Below are 14,599 nucleotides of genomic sequence, written 5' to 3'. Positions count from 1 at the left end.
GACCACAGTGAATCAGAGGAGTATGAAGACTCGGACAGCGAGAGTGAGGACCCCTTCACCTCCCATCAGGCACGTAGACAGACGGCCACGGGGTCTCAGCGAGGGGCCATCACCCCCTTCTATAATTACCCGGGTGCTGGGTGGACACCCCCCTTTTCTAGTGCGCCGCCCCTCCCGTGAGTAACACAGACACTCAGACACACAGACAGACAGACAGACAGAACGTCCCAGATGTTGCAGGCAGAGGTTGCTATTGGATACAGTTTACGCACCGAGTTTGTGTTTCTGTGTCGAGATCTCTACCTCTGGGCAACTCTTATACTGATACTGATCAGGGATCGCAGAGTAAAGAACACATAGAGACACTTTTGAGACATTTTTGTGCAGACACATACTCTTTTTGGTGAAGATACACAGATTTCCCCCTCAATACAGTACTTTATTCATGACACACCTAGTGTTAGACACCCATCTTTACCAGAGAATAGTGTAGTGTAGTCAGCTAGGTTCACACACTCTCTCCTCTACACAGACACGTAGTCCACAGAGCTGTCAGGTTCAGCACATGCATTGCAGACAGACACACAGACAGGTCAATATGGACTCCAGGGTAGGCAGAGAAACAGACACAACTCCAGAGGTCTGTCTGTCTGTCTGTGTGTCTGTCTATCCGTCTGTCGAGTGTTTCAGGACAGACGATATAGGCCGCTCGGTTCATTTCTCACAGATCTTGTCTCAAATGGCGTCCTGTCTCCTAAACAGTAGTAGAGTACTGCTGTGTTGGGGGGAGGGTGTCATTGACGAGGCCGCGCTCGTAAAAACTCCGGCGATGTGAGGCTCAGGTTGACCATATAGGTAACCCCCCCCCCCCCAACCCCACCCCACCCCCCTAAAAAAAACACCCTTCTGTCTCGCTCTCATCTGTCTCCTCACCGTGGTGTCCAAACTCTCTCAAGCTATCTCTCTGGATCTGTCCTTCGCTCTTTGTCATACCTCCTTCTCCCTTGTTGGTTCTCCCTCTCTTCTAGCTTTCCATTATTCAATTTTGTTTTCCCCTTTCTCCCTCACTGATGTTTCCAAGTTTAGTCAGAGCTCTGAGAAACCTAATCGTGGATTATATTATAACTTCCTTCTGCTAATACCAGCTGGTCATCTTGACTGCTCCCCATATCTAATATTAACACAAAGATAAACACATGCATACTGACAAAACCAACTGTCAAGGCTCAGAAACTCAGCTAGCACTAAACATACAGTCCACTCCTCTTAAATGACATCTGCTCGGGATTGCTTTAAAAGCTTTCTGGGGTTTATCAGGCAGATAAACAGATTCATTAGGAAAACAACATTACAGCTGAAATGGGACTGGTGAGTCACACCCAGCTCTAAATGCATGTAATTGCAGATTATTCTACGAACCCTGCAGTGCACCATCAGTCAGGAGTGGACTGTACGGCTCTCAGTAGTAATAATACCTACTAGTTTACTAAGTGCTGTGTCCTTCCGCACTATATTTCTAACCGCTCTTTCTCCTTCTTTCCTGTTACCTGTCCTTGGCTCCTGTCACCCCGCGGCCCCTGTCCTGTCTGTCTTTCTCAATGTGTCTCACCCCTGTTTCCCTCTCTCCTTCATCCTCGGTTCCTCCTCTCCCTCTCTCCTGTCCTTTTCTCTTTCTATCTCTATACAGGACTCCAAACGTTTCCTCCAATGGCAACCCTGGCTATGAGAGCCTACCCCTGACTGACAGGCAGTCCCCACCCCCCTCTGTGAGTCCTCTGTACTTGTGACGCCATCGCAGTGCCATTTTATATCTGCTGTTAGTGCACACGCTCGCTTTATAATCAGTATCAAACGGACTAATATGGTGACCTCGCAGGACCCTGTGGGCTGGCCTTTTCTTTTTTTCGATGCTTCAAAACCCGCAAAAACATGAATTTACATTTTGTCACTGTTACTAATTTGTCTTGCATGTACTCTTATCACTATCTGGCCATTTTACAGAGCACCTTACCTTAAAACAACCATTTAAATGAAGATAATGATGAATGTGAAATGTGCAGCTTTCAATAGCATCTCATGGTCATTCCCTGAGGAAGTCTGTATATACATAATGTAGGACCACATGTTAACTCGGGACTAAACGTACAGTCTCATGACAACTTAGCTCTCTCCATGAAAGGTGAACTCCATTCACATGCAAGACGTGATGCAGCTAAAAGCTTCAGGAAGGAGCTACATATAGAACAAAGTTAGAGGATCCCTCTCTAACTTTTTCCAGAGCGTTTAGTTTCATCTTACAGTGTTCCTCAGCAGATGGAGTCTGGAGTTGAATGCCCCCCATCACCCAATGAATTACTAATACATAACAGGACCAAACTCTTGTGTTATAACAAATTAATTACATCCATGAGTAATGAGAAAGCTGCATGCATCTAGGGAGACTTGATGCAGCTGAAATCTGGAAAAAGCTAGTAAGTGGACTTTTTTTGTCAAAGTAATGCACATATTAAGAACTAAGGAGGGAATCAAGTGAAGCGGTATGAGCTTTACTTCTCCTTTTCTTTTTTCAAGATTTCAAATGATGCTTTGATGTATTAAAGCCTGATGGTCAGATAGTGAATAAGTCATGTCCTGCTGTCTGCTGCCTTTGAGTTAATGCTGTGTGTGAATAACAAATGTTGTTCTCTTCTCGTTTATTTTCTCTCTCCTTTGGACATCTGAACCTGTCTCCTGTTGTCTCCCATCATCTGTTCGGGGCGTGCAGTACTCTCCCAGCATGCTGACTGGTTACGGGGGAGGTCAATCACACCCCAACCCCGCCCATTCGAGGAACCTGTATTCACGTTGATTATTATTTTTTTGTTAGGAAATGTATAGAAAAAAATATGTTTAGTTTTCATATGAATGGACACTTTACTGAAATGAAAAAGAAACTAATCTAAATAAAATGAATGCTAGGTGTGAATTCAAAGTGCATAACGTCAGAACCACTGAGTATTATTATTAGAAGCACTTAAAAGAAACAGGTCCAAATGGACTGTTGATATAACCGACAATGATATACTGGTATATGGTTGTGCAAATATGAACCAAGTCCACCTGGTCTAAATTATTTCCCCTCGTCTGTCCAAACTCTGTGTAAACTGTGAACAGTGGTGAGGCAAGTCAGAATGGTATTGACGTTACTACGTTGTAGTTTTATATTCTTAAATGTATCAGTACCACCAATTTATTTTTAAGTTTTTATATAAATATTGTTGTAGAAAAGCCCTGGCACGTAGCAACAAGACACTTTTTTTTCTTCTGTGAATGGTTATGCAGTTCCCTCACTTGGTATCATGTTTTTTTATTATTACTTTTTATAGGTGGCAATTCTGTATTTTCCTTGTATTACCTAATGGTATTCTGTATATGTCACTGTCTATAATATCTGAATAATCATGAACATTTGCTCTTTAAAAAAAAATACTTGAGGGCTACCAAGAAGACCCGGTTTTAATGATTGAATGGAGAACTACAACTGCCACTAAAGAACTACAAATCCCATGCAATGATAGCAGGTACATAGCAATATGATTCTTGCTACTGGCGCTGCAGTAGCCCTACCGTAACTAGCAATAATAACTATGTATGGCATTGGGTTTCTGAGATCTCTCCAAGAGGTTTTGTGTATATATGGTCTGGTATGAGATTTCATTGAATCCCCCCTCCCTGCCAACTGACCTTGTTAACCCCTTGAATTGAGTTTGTATGGTTATCAATGCTCCTTTTGAATGGCATCCTTTTACACTCAAGAGTCTAATATAAATAAAAGATAACTTCAATAACCTTCAGCTGGTCTTCATGGTGTCTACGAGTCAATGCAATGTATGTAACAAACACAAGGCTTCACAGAGACAAGAGATTCGTATTGAAAACAAGAGGTCAAAGTTTAATATAAATACGTTTCACTATAATTAACCTCTGAGCTTGGGTTTATGTGTGAGTCAGTCATACATACCAGAGACAGCGCTCCTACTATTTTGGATATGCATAGATCAATAAGAGAGATACAACACAAACGTAGAGTTTACAGTCACAGAAACAGTGTTTTTGCATGTTATTCAAAGACTAATCAAGAATAGTGTACTTTATATTCCTGCAACAGTTCCTTTCAGATTTAAAACAAGACTACCTTTCTAACATCTTTCATTCATGATACAGCTGTGTAAAACTCAACCTGAAGAGACTTTCAATCTGCACTAATTGGCAGGCAATCCTAATTAAAGTGTGGATCAGCTGCACACTTCACACAAAATTAACATCACTTTGACAAAAACAAATGGAGGGTCACAAAGTAATTGTGATGGATAACAGCTCTTAACCAAATAAAAAAATCTTTAAAAAAGGAAACGTGTCAAAATCCCAAAAATGTAGCACGCTATAAAAAGTGTCAACAAGGTTGCAGTGAATGTACCAAAACATGCAAAGACACTGGAGGCCCTTAAATGCTTCATTAGGTGGAACCATTGGAGTACCTGTGAGAACAAAGACAGGGCTAACAAATCAAAGTCAGTGCATAGAAGGTTTACAACAACAGTTGTGGGAAGAAACGGTGCGGCTTGATAACTTATACATTTGACATGACCGCCTTTTACGCACAGTACAAACTGATCTAATTTTGGCAATTAAATTGTAATAGACTACAACATTTAACCATTTTTCAACTAGTCTCTATTGCAGATGTTTTTCCATCACAAACACACTACAATCTTTCCTAACATAAACAGAGACATTTCAATCATTATCACATCTCAAATGTCATCAAACAAACCAACCTTTGCCTCAAACTTTGTAAGCTTTGATGCACCTTCCTAGTGTTCAAAATAAAGGTACTGAGAGAAGGACAACGCAGATACAGGGGTCATATAAGAGCAAAAGCGTTTACAGCGGCAACAATCAAAACAGTTCTTCATACCAGGAGTAACGCCCGTCACTGCTTCTCTTTGGAATTGTGTAGATATTAAATGTATTTTAGTGCATTCCCTGAAGAGTTTTCTGTAAAAAAAGTCTGTCATCATCCCAGAGGATATCTTTTTCCATGCTATGTAAGGTTATGGCCAAGGCATCACTTCTTAGGGTTGTCCGAGTTCAGCCATGAGCCGTCCTCCTCCACTTCCCGCTGGACGACCAGCAGCATCTCTGCCACGTCCTGAGAAAGCTGTTCGCTGAGAAATGTGCTGCACAGAAACAATGACGACAACAGGGAAAAAGTTAAAACAACATGGACACAGACAGAGGGCAGAATACTGCAGCGCTCTAACACAAACAGTGAGGTAAGCCCCATGTGACCGCTCATATGGGATGACTCACATGCTGCTCTCACCCAGAACGGACTTCATATATCTGCTCTGAAGGGACATTTTGAATGTGCATTCTTACCGTAGTTCTGCCTCTCCCCCAATACAGAGAGGGCTCTTCAGTTTGGAGTCCAGGTTGTAGTACTGTCCGTTGACTTGCCGAACCGCGAGCCAGTGCCGCCGTCGGAGTGGGAGGGACACGATTCCCAGAGACACCCGGGATGGGACATTAAGAATAAAACCATGGACCTTTGACATGCATAGGCTCTGAACCGTCCTGTATTAAAAAAAAAAAGGGAGAATGGAAGTATCAAACAAGATTTCCACCTTGAGATCTCCTTAGTTATCTATCTGTTATGTTTAGTATGTTCCATGGTGGACTGTTTCATTAATTCACCTGAACCTGGTTTAACAATTTCCCCAAATTAATGCCTAATACATAGCTGTAGATAGTTAGGAGTGTAAGCAAAAGATGAGTCAGGCCTCATATTTACAGCGCAACATGCCTTGGGGTTGCATTGCATGATGGTCTAGTATTATGGCCTACTACTTGTGCAGAAATGGGTGTTTCCATCTGTCTGTGAGACTAAAAAGATACACAGTGGGGCAAAAAAGTATTTAGTCAGCCACCAATTGTGCAAGTTCTCCAACTTAAAAAGATGAGAGAGGCCTGTAATTTTCATCCTAGGTATACCTCAACTATGAGAGACAAAATGAGAAAAAGAAAATCCAGAAAATCACATTGTCTGATTTTTAAAGAATTTATTTGCAAATTATGGTGGAAAATAAGTACCGAAATTTTCCGACTATAAGCCGCGCCTTTTTTCCCCTTTTTCGACGCTGCGGCTTATATAACAGTGCGGCTAATCTATGGATTTTTAAAGCTAACGGCCACTAGGGGACCTCCTAAATCTATGGATTTTACAGGTTACAGTCCACCACCTTTAACTCTATGGGCTCTATGGCCGGTCCGCGCCCCCCACCTTTAAGCGGCGGGCTTCAGCAGGAAGAGCTGGAGGCCGGAAAAGAGTGAGACAGGTAGCGCGCAAAAGTAAAAGTGGAACCGAGAGTGGTACGAGAGACAGAACGAGAGCAAGACAGACAGACATTACGAGAGCGAGACAGTTTGTCCCCGTACCACTGGTTGAAAATCACTGCTGTTGATCACTGCCGGTACGTGCGCTGGGAGCGCACCGTTTAAGTTTGAAAGTTGAAAAGTTTGTGTGTCTGAAACGCTATGTGATACAGTACAGTTTACACAGCACAATACATGTTCTGTAGCTACTATTGCACTAAATGGTAATACTTGAATACGTTATGCAAATATGCAACTTGTTTGTTGAAATGTTAATAAATGGGAGCTTCCTCAAACAACCATCTCTTTCCCGACAATCCCCTCTGTGCACGAACCCTTACATATGGTAATTAAACATTAAAACACCTGCGGCTTATAGTCCAGTGCGGCTTATATATGTACACATCATTCAATTTAGCTGCTGCGGCTTATATTCAGGTGCGCCTTATAGTCCGAAAATTACGGTATTTGGTCACCTACAAACAAACAAGATTTCTGGCTCTCACAGACCTGTAACTCCTTCTTTAAGAGCCTCCTCTGTCCTCCACTCGTTAACTGTATTAATGGCACCTGTTTGAACTCGTTATCAGTATAAAAGACACCTGTCCACAACCTCAAACAGTCACAGTCCAAACTCCACTATGGCCAAGACCAAAGAGCTGTCAAAGGACACCAGAAACAGAATTGTAGACCTGCACCAGGCTGGGAAGACTGAATCTGCAATAGGTAAGCAGCTTGGTGTGAAGAAATCAACTGTGGGAGCAATTATTAGAAAATGGAAGACATACAAGACCACTGATAATCTCCCTCGATCTGGGGCTCCACGCAAGATCTCACCCCGTGGGGTCAAAATGATCAAAGGTGAGCAAAAATCCCAGAACCACACGGGGGGACCTAGTCAATGACCTGCAGAGAGCTGGGACCAAAGTAACAAAGGCTACCATCAGTAGCACACTACGCCACCAGGGACTCAAATCCTGCAGTGCCAGACGTGTCCCCCTGCTTAAGCCAGTACATGTCCAGGCCCGTCTGAAGTTTGCTAGAGTGCATTTAGATGATCCAGAAGAGGATTGGGAGAATGTCATATGGTCAGATCAAACCAAAATATAACTTTTTGGTAAAAACTCAACTAGATGTGCTTGGAGGAGAAAGAATGCTGAGTTGCATCCAAAGAACACCATACCTACTGTGAAACATGGGGGTGGAAACATCATGCTTTGGGGCTGTTTTTCTGCAAAGGGACCAGGACGACTGATCTGTGTAAAGGAAAGAATGAATGGGGCCATGTATTGTGAGATTTTGAGTGACAACCTCCTTCCATCAGCAAGGGCATTGAAGATGAAACATGGCTGGGTCTTTCAGCATGACAATGATCCCAAACACACCGTCCGGGCAACGAAGGAGTGGCTTCGTAAGAAGCATTTCAAGGTCCTGGAGTTGCCTAGCCAGTCTCCAGATCTCAACCCCATAGAAAATCTTTGGAGGGAGTTGAAAGTCCGTGTTGCCCAGCGACAGCCCCAAAACATCACTGCTCTAGAGAAGATCTTCATGGAGGAATGGGCCAAAATACCAGCAACAGTGTGTGAAAACCTTGTGAAGACTTACAGAAAACGTTTGACCTCTGTCATTACCATCCATCCATCCATCCATCCATCCATCTTCTCCCGCTTATCCGTGGCCGGGTCGCGGAGGTAGCAGTTCCAGCAGAGAGCCCCAAACGTTCTTTTCCCTGGCCACATCAACCAGCTCTGACTGGGGGATCCCAAGGCGCTCCCAGGACAGCGAAGAGATATAATCCCTCCACCTGGTCCTAGGTCTACCCCTTGGTCTCTTCCCAGCTGGACGTGCCTGGAACACCTCCCTAGGGAGGCGCCCAGGTGGCATCCTAACTAGGTGCCCGAACCACCTCAACTGGCTCCTTTTGACGCGAAGGAGGAGCGGTTCAACTCCGAGTCCCTCCCGGATGACCGAACGTCTCACCTTATCTCTAAAGGAGACACCAGCCACCCATCTCGGCCGCTTGTAACCGCGATCTCGTTCTTTCGGTCATGACCCATCCTTCATGGCCATAGGTGAGGGTAGGAACGAAAATGGCGCGGTAGACAGAGAGCTTTGCCTTCTGGCTCAGCTCCCTTTTCGTCACAACGGTGCGGTAAAGCGACTGCAGTACCGCTCCCGCTGCTCCGATTCTCCGACCCATCTCACGCTCCATTGTTCCCTCACTCGAGAACAAGACCCCGAGATACTTGAACTCCTTCACTTGGGGTAAGGACTCATTCCCTACTTTGAGTGGACAGTCCATCGGTTTCCTGCTGAGAACCATGGCCTCAGATTTGGAGGTGCTGATCATGAGGATCAGCACCTCCAAATCGGTTCGCAACCGAGTGTGAAGCGGCTGGGATGAGCCCAGCCGCTTCACACTCGGTTGCGAACCGATCCAGTGAGTGCTGAAGGTCGCAGACCGATGAAGCCATCAGAACCACATCATCTGCGAAAAGCAGTGGCGCAATCCTTAGTCCACCCAACTTCAGACCTCCTCCCCCACGACTACGCCCTCGAAATCCGATCCATGTATATTACAAACAGGATTGGTGACAAAGCACAGCCCTGGCGGAGGCCAACCCTCACCTGAAATGGGTCCGACTTACTGCCGAGGACCCGGACACAGCTCTCGCTTTGGGAGTACAGAGATCGGATGGCCCTGAGTAGAGACCCCCTCACCCCATACTCCCGCAGCACCTCCCACAGTGACTCCCTGGGAACCCGGTCATACGCCTTCTCCAAGTCTACAAAACACATGTAGACTGGATAAGCGTACTCCCAGGCCCCCTCCAGGATCCTTGCGGCAGTAAAAAGCTGATCCGCCGTTCCACGACCAGGACGGAATCCGCATTGTTCCTCCTCAATCTGAGGTTCGACAATCGGCCTGACCCTCCTTTTGAGTACCTTAGAGTAAACTTTCCCGGGGAGGCTGAGTAGTGTGATGCCTCTGTAATTGGCACACACCCTCTGATCCCCCTTTTTAGGTCTGCCACTCCTTCGGTACTGTTTCCGACTTCCACGCAACGTTGATGAGACGTGTCAACCATGACAGTCCCTCAACACCCAGAGCCTTCAGCATTTCTGGGCGGATCTCATCCACCCCCGGGGCTTTGCCACTGTGAAGTTGTTTGACGACCTCAGTGACCTCCCCCCGGGAGATTGGTGTCGATCCCCCGTCATACTCCAGCTCTGCCTCTGACATAGAGGGTGGAGTTGTCGGGTTCAGGAGTTCCTCAAAGTGCTCCTTCCAACGCCCTAACACTCCATCAGTTGAGGTCAACAACGTCCCATCCTTACTGTACACAGCTTGGATGGTTCCCTGCTTCCCCCTCCTGAGGTGTCGGACAGTTTTCCAGAACAACTTTGATGCCGCCCGAAAGTCCTTTTCCATTTCTTCTCCGAACTTCTCCCACACCCGCTGCTTTGCCTCGGCCACGGCTGAGGCTGCTGCCCTTCGGGCCTGTCGGTACCTTGCAACTGCCTCTGGATTCCCCCGAGATAACAAATCCCTGAAGGCATCCTTCTTCAGTCGGACGGCTTCCCTGACCACCGGTGTCCACCAGGAGGTTCGAGGGTTACCGCCCCTTGAGGCACCTAGGACCTTGAGACCACAGCTCCCCTTCGCGGCTTCGGCAATAGAGGCTTTGAACACCGACCACTCTGTTTCAATGTCCCCAACCTCCACAGGAATGCCCGAAAAGCTCCGCCGGAGGTGTGAGTTGAAGGCCTCCTGAACTTGGGCCGCCTCCTGAACTTGGGCCTCCTCCAGACGTTCCCAGTTCACCCGAACTACACGTTTGGGCTTACCAGGTCTATCCAGAGGCTTCCCGCGCCATTCGACCCAACTCACCACCAGATGGTGATCATTTGACAACTCCGCCCCTCTCTTTACCCGAGTGTCCAAAACATACGGCCTCAGGTCCGATGATACGATAACGAAATCGATCATGGACCTTCTGCCTAGGGTGCTCTGGTCCCACGTACACTTATGAGCATCCTTATGTTCGAACAGGGTGTTTGTTATGGCCAATCCATGACTAGCACAGAAGTCCAGTAACAAACCACCACTCCGGTTCAGATCAGGGGGGCCGTTCCTCCCAATCACTCCCCTCCAAGTGTCTCCATCATTGCCCATATGTGCGTTGAAGTCTCCAAGCAAAATTAAAGAGTCCCCTTCAGGAGCCCCATACAGGACTCTTTCCAGGGTCTCCAAGAAGGCCGTATACTCTGAACTGCTGTTGGGTGCATAAGCACACACAACAGTCAGAGTTTTCCCCTCCATAACCCGCAGGCGTAGGGAGGCGACCCTCTCGTCCACTGGGGTAAACTCCAACAACGAAGCACCCAACCGGGGACTTGTGAGTATCCCCACACCCACCCGGCGCCTCACACCTTGAGCAACTCCGGAGAAGAATAGAGTCCAACCCCTATCCAGAAGTAAGGTTCCAGAGCCGACGCTGTGCGTAGAGGTGAGCCCAACCAGATCCAACTGGTAACGCTCCACCTCCCGCACAAGCTCCGACTCCTTCCCCCCCAGAGAGGTGACGTTCCACGTGCCCAAAGCCAGCTTCTGTCGCCCGGGTCTGGTCCGTCGAGACCCTCTGCCTTCACTGCCACCCTTCTGGCAGCGCACCCGACCCCATCGCTGTTTCCCGTAAGTGGTGGGCCCGCGGGACGGAGAAGCGGAGGTGTTGCCCACGTTGCCTTTTCGGGCTGTGCCCGACCGGGCTCCATGGCAAGCCTGGCCACCAGACGCTCGCCGACGAGACCTCCTTCTGGGCCTGGCTCCAGAAGGGGACCCCGGGCTTCCTCCGGGCCGGGTATCCTCACTTCGTGTGTCGTCTTTCATGAGGTCTTGTGAACCAATCTTAGTCTGGCCCCTTGCCCGAGACAAATTTGCCATGGGAGACCCTACCAGGAACACAAGGTTCCAGACAACACAGCCCCCAGGTTCATCAGGGCACACAAACCTCTCTACCACGGTAAGGTGCTGGTTCTTCAGAGAAGACATTACCTGTCATTACCAACAAAGGGTATATAACAAAGTATTGAGATGAACTTTTGTTATTGACCAAATACTTATTTTCCACCATAATTTGCAAATAAATTCTTTAAAAATCAGACAATGTGATTTTCTGGATTTTTTTTCCCTCATTTTGTTTCTCATAGTTGATGTATACCTAGGATGAAAATTACAGGCCTCATCTTTTTAAGTGGGAGAACTTACACAGTTGGTGGCTGAATAAATACTTGCTCCACTATATAACTTTTCCACACATTTCTCAGAAAAAATGTCCTTCTGTAACTAAAGACAGCTTTGACTAATCTCTGTGTACATTTAATATTTAAATAATTATTTAAATAAGTAATGCATATCCAAATAAATTAAGTAATCTGTGCTTTGGTGTGGACCGCCTCTCAAACACAGAAAGCTTGAAGTGTGTCTCACCTGCGTTTGTCCCACCACACTGCAGCCAGTTCCCGGCTCTGTAGGGCCGCCATGATGACGTTGACGTCATAGTTTCCTGTTCCTAACACTGAGCGATGAGGGTTTACCACACACTGTGGAGCCAGCCTGCAGAAAAGGAGCCATAAAGCATATTAGAGAGAAAACCCCCCAAAGTATTTGTTGCAGCCACATTTTAATGTTGTCCTATTGCTGCCAGGTCTGTTGGCACCATATGGTCTTTTCTGCAAATACATCTCCAAACTCAGGGCTTAAACCTAGAGCCCAATGTAACGGTTATGTAACTGGGATACAGCTACATGTTATATTTCTAAAACGGTCCTTCATTTTAATAAAACATGTTTCTGTGAGTTGAGTAAGTCACAGGGTTTCCCGCAGTAAATTATTTCGCCAAGATCACAAGCTTCATGAATCATCTTGTTTCATAGTCCATTCAGTTAGTTAAATACTTCCTTAACAACAGTCACACTAAATGACATTGCTCTTTCAGTGTGAAATTGTGCCACTGAAGTTTTTTCCTGAGGGTTAATGTTATATAACACAAAACAATAAGAAATCCTGTGACTGGTTCATGTCGGTTAACACACTATATTTGAAACAAATTCAGGTTATGAACAACATCCTTATGTTACTTGATAGTGAAGCCACATAGTGTTCCCTTCCATGTGTTAACAGAGAAGGACTTTTGCGTTAAAAAAATCTAAATACATTTCTTTAAACCTGTTATAGAGCTGCAGGTTAGAAATTCATAGGTATTTTGTGAACCATCAGACCTCCATAAATCAGAAGATTAAAATGTTTGGGACAAAACAAAGAAACATACTCTGACGGGCAGTGTAACAATTGCAAATACCATATTTATTAAATTCAATTTATTTTCAAAAGTAATTACTTCATTATTTTCCTGATGTTTATGTATTATAGGCAAGGCAAGTTTATTTATATAACACCTTTCAACACAAGGCAATTCAAAGTGCTTTACAAAAAATTAAAGACATTAAGAAAATGGCATTTAAAATCAGTCATTAAAAAGAAAAGATAATAAAATAAACATTAAAATAAAAAAAACATGGATAAAAGTTACAGTGCAGTTTAAGATGTGAATAGTTCAATTAAATGCAGCGGCAAAAATAAAAGTCTTTAGTCTGGATTTAAAAGTAGTCAGAGTTGCAGCGGACCGGCAGGTTTCTGGGAGTTTGTTCCAGATATTTGGAGCATAATAACTAAACGCTGCTTTTCCATGTTTAATTTTGACTCTGGGGACAGAAAGCTGACAGAAAGCTGACCAGTCCCTGAAGACCTGAGAGATTATAAACAAATTAATATTCTTTAAAGATTATATATATATATATATATATATATATATATATATATATATATGATTGCATACCTTATCTTAGTTTATTGAAATGTTTATGTTCTTTTAGTAATGCCTCATTTTTGTTTCATTTTATTCGTTTTTTTGTATTATTTTTGTTATGAAATTATGTTTTGGAGGGTACTTCAGAGCTATACACAACACAATCTAGAGAATATTCGGTTATTTTATGTTATGATAACTAATGTGTTTCGCATGCATATTTTTTAACTTGCTTTATATAAAAAGGAGTTAAATGTGTTATAGCTCCATGACAAGACACACCGACGTCTCCTCCCAAAGTTACCCTACCGTTTGCAGATGTCATCGGCTGTCTCCTTGGTGAACACCCGCTCCTGGAGCACGTTGTTGAGAGCATGGATCGCACACAGCTCCAGTCTTTGTTTCTCATGAAACACTTCTCCTTCGCTCATTCTAAAGCTAAACACACACAAAGCAAACAGAAAATAAACAGATACACATTAGCTGTGATAGTTAGCTTAGTTGCTGTCCCAGCACAGTCCATTCATGCTAACGGTAAGTTAGAGTCGTTAGCTTACCGTAACGGAGGCTAAACCGTGACAGCCCGCTGGTTATACTCTGTGCTCGGACAGCAAAACAACGGCAAAGTGAACTATTATTAATTGACAATAGCTACATGAAGCTACTGACCTGCTGATAAAGCGCTTCCCCGTTTTTTTCAAAAAAAGATGCTGGAGTCTGACAGCTACATCCAGAAACCGGAAGTAGATCCGTTGTTTTTGTTGTGATGTGCGGGTGTCACACCCATGTATGGTATTCTCAACAACAAGAATGCAAACAAATCCTCTTTTCCCGTCGTTTTGGATATTATATCCGTTCAAATATATATTAGTTAAATAAACGTCATGAAGTTATCTTCTAACGCACACTGGCATTCTCAGTCCACCAGTCTGTGCACGTTGTGTTGAAGCGCCCCCTAGTGCCGAGCCTGCTTATTATGGTGGTGATTACATTATGTTGAATACAGGAAACTATCCCACACATTTGGAAACATCTGCAATATCACATTTAAAAAGCTTTACTTATGTCTAATGTTTTATTTGTTAATGTGTCAAGTTCCTTTTTCTTCAGTAGCTCAATTCATTACTTAAATCAGTCAGTTTATTGAACAACAAAAGACTAATAATCTTTTGCTAAATTATGTAATCTTTTTCCCTGAAACATCTGACCAATTACCCTTATAACTTCATATGTAATTGTCTCATATTTGTTCTCATTGTATGCACTTGTGTACACTTGTGCACACATGTTATGTGTGTGCTGCTATTCTTTTCTGA

General features: G+C 44.5%; 2 protein-coding genes across 11 annotated transcripts in view; one reads left to right on the top strand and one right to left on the bottom strand.

Annotated features, from left to right (window-relative positions):
- The window catches only part of ttyh1 (tweety family member 1), a 30,637-nt gene extending 26,804 nt beyond the window's left edge, over positions 1 to 3,833 (top strand). For 2 of the 9 annotated variants that reach the window (XM_079691846.1, XM_079691845.1), the window contains 3 exons: positions 9 to 176; positions 1,688 to 1,766; positions 2,765 to 3,833. In XM_079691846.1, the coding sequence (XP_079547972.1) occupies positions 9 to 176; positions 1,688 to 1,766; positions 2,765 to 2,848 (331 nt within the window). In that variant the 3' untranslated portion in view covers positions 2,849 to 3,833. Of the gene's footprint in view, positions 1 to 8; positions 177 to 956; positions 1,603 to 1,687; positions 1,767 to 2,764 lie in introns of those variants that run through there. The other 7 variants (XM_079691853.1, XM_079691851.1, XM_079691850.1 and 4 more) reach the window with 7 other exon arrangements.
- Positions 3,834 to 3,910: 77 nt separating this feature from the next.
- josd2 (Josephin domain containing 2) lies at positions 3,911 to 14,238 on the bottom strand. 2 transcript variants are annotated; one of them, XM_079691859.1, is made up of 5 exons: positions 13,953 to 14,238; positions 13,593 to 13,721; positions 11,906 to 12,031; positions 5,422 to 5,616; positions 3,911 to 5,219 (listed from the first exon to the last, which is right to left on the bottom strand). In XM_079691859.1, exons 2-5 carry the CDS (start codon positions 13,712 to 13,714, stop codon positions 5,108 to 5,110), a joined length of 555 nt encoding a protein of 184 aa, XP_079547985.1. In that variant the 5' UTR covers positions 13,715 to 13,721; positions 13,953 to 14,238; the 3' UTR covers positions 3,911 to 5,107. The 2 variants fall into 2 exon arrangements, with proteins under 2 accessions (XP_079547985.1, XP_079547986.1); XM_079691860.1 differs by having other exon boundaries at positions 13,841 to 13,981.
- Positions 14,239 to 14,599: the final 361 nt, after the last annotated feature.

The sequence above is a fragment of the Notothenia rossii genome (assembly GCF_949606895.1).
Source record: "Notothenia rossii genome assembly, chromosome: 7".
Taxonomy (NCBI): domain Eukaryota; kingdom Metazoa; phylum Chordata; class Actinopteri; order Perciformes; family Nototheniidae; genus Notothenia; species Notothenia rossii.
Note: the sequence above shows the minus strand (reverse complement) of the source record. Positions and strands in the feature narration are given on the sequence as shown.

What these genes read in the sequence shown, in the direction of transcription:
- josd2 (XM_079691859.1), bottom strand. Translation starts at nt 13,714, where the DNA reads ATGAGCGAAGGAGAAGTGTTTCATGAGAAACAAAGACTGGAGCTGTGT. An exon ending in GTGTGGTGGGACAAACGCAG is followed by an intron (nt 5,617 to 11,905) that starts GTGAGACACACT and finishes TTTTTAATACAG; the next exon opens with GACGGTTCAGAGCCTATGCA. An exon ending in GGGGGAGAGGCAGAACTACG is followed by an intron (nt 5,220 to 5,421) that starts GTAAGAATGCAC and finishes GTTTCTGTGCAG; the next exon opens with CACATTTCTCAGCGAACAGC.